Source organism: Octopus bimaculoides, chromosome 9, assembly GCF_001194135.2.
Source record: "Octopus bimaculoides isolate UCB-OBI-ISO-001 chromosome 9, ASM119413v2, whole genome shotgun sequence".
Taxonomy (NCBI): Eukaryota; Metazoa; Mollusca; class Cephalopoda; order Octopoda; family Octopodidae; genus Octopus; species Octopus bimaculoides.
The window spans coordinates 16,463,077-16,469,382 of NC_068989.1; the positions used below are offsets into that span (position 1 = coordinate 16,463,077).

Consider the following 6,306-nt stretch of genomic DNA (forward strand, 5'->3'; position numbering starts at 1 on the left):
ATCGGAATCTCCATAGCCTAAAACGTGGGATTCCGTAAAAAAAATAAAAAATATGGGGAGAAGGTTCAGATTACATATAGTCCATCTGGACCCTTATGTATATGGTGGTGCACCAGCATGACCGCAGCCACTTGGCTGAAACACATAAATAAATACATGTACATACAAACACATACATGATTTTTCCTTCTAAGAAAGTTATGTACAAATATTTGTGCATTTGTAATTGTATGTACTTCTATTAATGTACTTCTATTAATGTACTCAGATTTAAGTTCAAGTATGGGCTTGATTTTCCCTTTATTAGATGAGAAATAAAAGTTGCAGTTATATACATTAACTTACACTCCAGCTTCTATACACAATATAATGCAACTTTTATTGTTGTTATATGCCTAAACTCCGTGCTGTGTTCCACTCTTGTATATGAATAGTTGCAAAATCATTGCTATTCTATAAATTGTGCAAATTCATCTGGCCTGTGTTCGCTGCATTCATGACCAAAGCATTCACTTTAGTGTCATATTTGCAATGCTCTCAGCAGCTTATTCATAATTGCAAGTATACAGAGACATGCACAATCATTGATAAACATTTAAACTCATGTGCACACACACACACACACTCGTATATATTTACACACAAAATACTAACTAGGAGCATAACTTCAATAATCAATTATTTAAACAATATTATTGAGAAAAAAATATATTATTGGAAGTTTTGTGTCTCCACATCCAATATAAAACAACTTAGTACTTGTGTGTATGGATGCACATGTGTGTGGATGCGCACGTGTGTGTGAAACTGTTTTTTGCTTTTTACCAGAACATTTCCATCAAAGAAAATCGACCAATGTATTTCTTTCTTTATTGAAGGCCAATGATATTTTAAATGCCATCCTAGAAGGTTACCCCAAAACCAAGAAACATTTATATGTGAGTATTGATTACTCTCTTAAGATTTTAATCTTTTGATATAGTGATGCACTTAGAACTGATTGCGGTATTCAGAGCTAAAAAGATATATCATCATTTTCTCCTTTTCATTTTCTTATATATATATATATTGTCATCGTCGTTTAACATCCGCCTTCCATGCTTGTAATGTTCTTCAACTGTCCATCTTTTATCCTTATTCCATTGGTGTTATTTTACTTATCAATGTATTAATGTATATATTATTTTACACACAAATATATATATACGACAGGCTTCTTTCAGTTTCCGTCTACCAAATCCTCTCACAAGGCTTTGGTCGGCCCGAGGCTATAGTAGAAGACATTTGCCCAAGATGCCACGCAGTGGGACTGAACCCGGAACCATGTGGTTGGTAAGCAAGCTACTTACCACACAACTGCTCCTGCGCCTCTGATCATAAATTTTCAGCAAGATTGATCTGAATTAAGCAACTTTTACACAATTACACTACAATAACACCATTATTTATTTCAATTTATTTTTCTTCTGTTTGCAGGAAGAAATTGGTGTTGAAACTGATGAAGACTGTGGTGTGACTATTCCAAATATTTAAAGTCACAAAAACCATTGAAACCAGTCTATTTATAGCAAGACAGAATTGTTTATTTCAATTGAAATTTATTTTATGTTGAAAATAATTTATTAATTCACTTGGTAAGTTTTGTTTATTTGGTTGTCATTTATTTCATTTTGTTTTAAAACTTGTTTGATAATGTTGATTTTCAAAGGCCATGTTATGGGAAAATGGAAATAGGATTGCTGTTAAATCCAGGTATTTCCTGGGAGTATTTTTGTGTAGATATAAAGCAACTTGAAGGAGAGACAACCCATACTACCTGCTGTTTGTCTGTAGTCGTTACACAGTAAAAGGCTACATAATGTAGACCTCGTCCTCCAAGTCATTATTGGTAGCACTACTGTGTGGAAACATTTCTTGTTATTTAAACATCAACAGAAAGCAAAACGAGCCCACTTTTCTCAGGTAAGAGGCTCCATGTCTTGGAGACTAGATTAATGACATTCTCCAAATCAGACTTTCAAAGGAGGCTCAAACAAGATGGGAAAAGCTGGAAGTCATCAGAAAGGAATGCAGGGGACCATATGATGATGGCCTGGGGTTTACAGGAAGCTGAAGAGCTAACAATAACCACAAATGCTTACGGTATATATGAAGTGAAAGGAGTTTTAACTAAAACTGAAACCTGTATTTATATTACTTTTTTCTCTCATCTGTAAACTGATTGAGAATTTCTTTTAAACTTACCTCTAAAATGTGTTCTTTATTATTACTACCAGTTGGTTGTGACATTTCATTTCTCACTACAATCTCTGTTACCTTTTTCCGGTATTAGAATAAACACAGAGGGCTGTTCTAAAGGCCTTAATACTATTTACTTACATGTCTGTTAGAATCCTATTCCCACTTGGGTCATTTTTGCCTTTCATCCTCCGATGTGGTTAATAAAATAAGTACCAGCCAAATACTGGAGCTGATATGATCAACTATATTGTCTCTGAAAATTTATCATCTTGTGTTTATTTTAGAAGTCATTAAATTGATACATCTCTTTACATTTTAAGATTAAATCCCATCAACAATGTTGTTTCTTTTCATAGTTGGGGGTTGATATAATTGGTTATATACTACACTCACTCACACAAGAAATTTGTCACCTTTTGCTGGCACATGTAAAGACATTTGAGCGAGATCGTTGCCAGTGCCGCTGGACTGGCTCCTGTGCAGGTGGCGCGTAAAATACACCATTTTGAGCGTGGTCGTTGCCAGTACCACCTGACTGGCCTTTGTGCAGGTGGCACGTAAAAGCACCCACTACACTCTCGGAGTGATTGGCGTTAGGAAGGGCATCCAGCTGTAGAAACTCTGCCAAATCAGATTGGAGCCTGGTGTAGCCACCTGGTCAACCAGTCCTCAGTCAAATCGTCCAACCCATGCTAGCACGGAAAGTGGATGTTAAACGATGATGATGATGAAATCACAGCTTCAGTGCTAAGCTCCATGAAGTAAGAGGGCTTAATCAAACCTGCTTGATTAGTTGACAAAGATTTTTGTATGTACAAAATGTATTATGAATAATTGTGTGTAGTAACAGAAAAGGTATCTGGCTGTAAAACAATGTCTCAGTAAGATATTCATCTAACCTATGCTAGAAAAGGAAAGCAAACAAATGACTATATATAAAGTACCTTTTAACACCCTAACCACTGATATGGCATGTTAGATAACAGTATAAATGTTCCCATTGTTTAAGGACTTTAAAATAAGTTAAGTTGGTGGAGGGAAGGATATCATGTTCAGAATTTGTAGAGAGACCAATATCAGTTAAATTATTGATTGGGAGGGGGGCTTCTTTTTTTTTTCAATAAATTAATTATTCATAATGGAAACCTTGTGTAAATGTTTGTCTTGTACATATTGTTGGATTCTACAACCAAAAAATTAAGTATTTATATCCTACCTTGCTTTGGTGTTGATGGAAAACTAAAATATAAAAATACACCCTTCCAAATTTCCATCCTGCTTGAAATTCACCAACAGCACACTGATCCCTTCCCCCATCCACCTTTTTTTTTCTTTAAGATATTTACTGATCAGTTCCTAACAGGACTGATGGAATTTTTATAAAACTGAACATTAATATTATCGAGAGAATAAGATTTACCTCCCTTACCAAGGAACAGCGACAGCACAAAAATATGATGTGAGTACACCAGAATACACCTGATGGGACAAACTAAACTCATCGTTTTCATTTAGTGTCAAGGGAAATCCTTCTTCAACTTACACTCATATAAGTCAAACTCAAGTATTGCAAGCTAACAGATCATCATCATCTAAGTTTTTACATCTACTTTCTTCATGCTGGTACGAAATAGATGAGACTTCTTGAGGTATTATTCCACAGCTGCATGCCAACCCTTACTTGTTTTCCAATGAGATAATTCCATTTGATCTTGTCCTTTGAAAGACGAATGGATGTGGGTTTACAGAGGACAGAAATGTCACTGCTGAAACAATGCAAAAACACATCGATAATCAACATTCATATATATATATATATATACACACACACAGGTGCAGGCTGTACCACATGGTTCTAGGTTCGGTCCCACCAATGGCACATAGGGCAAGTGCCTTCTACTATAGCCCCAGGTCAATCAAAACCTTGTGAGTGAATTTGGTAGATGGAAACTGAAAAAAGCTCATTGTATGTGTTATTATTGTTTCTTTGCCTTGCCATTGTGTAGTAGATGTAAACAAATGTCACCATCATGCGAGCAGTGTCCTTTATTCCCAATCTTGTGTCTGCTTATGGAGAAATATTACCTTACTTGGAAACAGGTGAGGGTTGGCAACACAAAGAGCATCCAACCTAATCAAGCATGGAAGAATGAACATAAAAATGATGATATATGACAGGCTTTCGTAGTTTCCATCTACCAAAACCAAAAAATATCACAAAGCATGAGTTTTTAACTTCCGAAGTTTGGTCCAGGTCAGCCTTCATGAAGTAGATTTGTCATCAAAGACATTCCAGTTTCGACCAGCCAGACTTTTGTTTTTCTTTTCTTCAAGTTGTCTGCTTCCAAAACCACATTAATTCTTTGGCTGCTAATTCTAACAATCCAGTAAGTGTCTAAAACATGTGAAAGTACTGAAGTATAGTTGTCTTTGATTTTTTTTTTTTTTTAATGAACAAAGATTGATAAATGCCAAGAAAAAGTTATTAAAAAGCTACATTTAATTATTCTTCTTCAAATAATTTTTTTTTTTAGAAATTACAAACAAATTCATTAACACATGTTTAATTTTCTGGTACTAAAATTGTTTGATAGTTCTCTGTTGTCTTTGATAAGGATAAGTACAGGTAATAAAAAAAAACACTAATTCAAAAAAAAATTTTTTTAAAAATATGAGCCTAAAACATTATTTATATAAAGTTATATAGAAAGTTGCTCTAAATAATTCCACATATTATATAATTATCATCATTTATTAGCACGTACATGCCCACACACACACATATGTGCATGCACACACACACACACATACACATAACCAAACATGATAACAAACAACCAACCAGCCTCCACCTGTACAGAGAAGTGTTATGTGGTGAGCGTATGTTAACAATATGAAATCTGCTTTTACTCCATGCGTGTTTATACATACATACATACATGCATACATAAATATATAATATACATATGCATTATATATAATATACATATATACAGACACACACGCAAACACACACACACACACATTTAATATACATATATATACACACACATTACATATATATGTATATATATTGTATATATAAACGCATATATATAAATATATGCTAAGATAATGAGAGTTGTATGGAAATGTGAGGGTTGGCAGCAGTGTCAGCAGATCTGCTGAAACTAACTAACATTGGTCTACAGTGATAAAAACATCACAACAGTCCAAATCGTTCTGCTCGTTTCCTTTTCTTTTCCTGTTGAAAATAGGGAAGAAAAAAAAATTACAAACAGTTAGTAGAACGAGGGAAAAGGATAAAAAAAAGAGAGAGAAAAACATGGTAGAAATTGGATTAATCAAAGCAAAACATTGAGCCAACTTAGTCAGAACATTATTCTAGTTCTCACAGCTACAATACAAGAGAAATCTTTAAAATCAAAAGCCAGTCTACCACAAGGAACTTCATTAACCTTTTTGCATTCAGATTACTCATTTATGATGGACTCTCAAAAACAATGTGTGAGTGTTCAGCCCTCGCCGAACAACCTGCACAAATGATTTGTTTATAGTGACCAAGTGTTTGTGCCGCACATTAGTTCACTCTCTCTCTATGAAATCAACGTTGTCTGATCAGATGCACTGTGTACCACGTGTCAGGTGTCTGATCAGGAGCACTGGGTACCACATATCAGAGCAATGTGAGATGGAGTGTTTTGCTCAAGAACACAACGCACAACCCAGTCTAGGAATTGAAATCACGATCGCTAGATTGTGAGTGCAGCACCTAACCACTAAGCCATGCACCCTCACTATATATCACTTACTTAGCCATGTAATATTATAACTCGTAAGTTACCTCATCATTTCACATTTGTCTTGCTTCTATATGTTGGTTCCCTGATGATGGATATATGTGGAATCCCAGCAGCTCTTACTTCTTTGGAGTAGAGTACACATATATTTTGAAACATGTGTAGGAATTAAAGGTACTTTTATTTAGATGCGTTTTGCTCCATTTATTGTTTGTATGTATGTATATATATATATATATACATACATACAAACAATAAATGGAGC

General features: G+C 34.7%; 2 protein-coding genes across 2 annotated transcripts in view; one reads left to right on the top strand and one right to left on the bottom strand.

The window, feature by feature from the left end:
* Positions 1-2,486, top strand: part of LOC106869649 (homologous-pairing protein 2 homolog) — a 17,555-nt gene extending 15,069 nt beyond the window's left edge. Inside the window, exons 8-9 of the mRNA XM_014915468.2 lie at positions 879-938; positions 1,477-2,486. Of these exons, the coding sequence (XP_014770954.1) occupies positions 879-938; positions 1,477-1,533 (117 nt within the window). The 3' untranslated portion in view covers positions 1,534-2,486. The remainder of the gene's footprint in view (positions 1-878; positions 939-1,476) is intronic.
* Positions 2,487-4,723: 2,237 nt separating this feature from the next.
* Positions 4,724-6,306, bottom strand: part of LOC106869650 (SAP domain-containing ribonucleoprotein) — a 15,594-nt gene continuing 14,011 nt past the window's right edge. Inside the window, exon 10 of the mRNA XM_014915470.2 lies at positions 4,724-5,485. Coding sequence (XP_014770956.1) covers positions 5,444-5,485 — 42 coding nt within the window. The 3' untranslated portion in view covers positions 4,724-5,443. The remainder of the gene's footprint in view (positions 5,486-6,306) is intronic.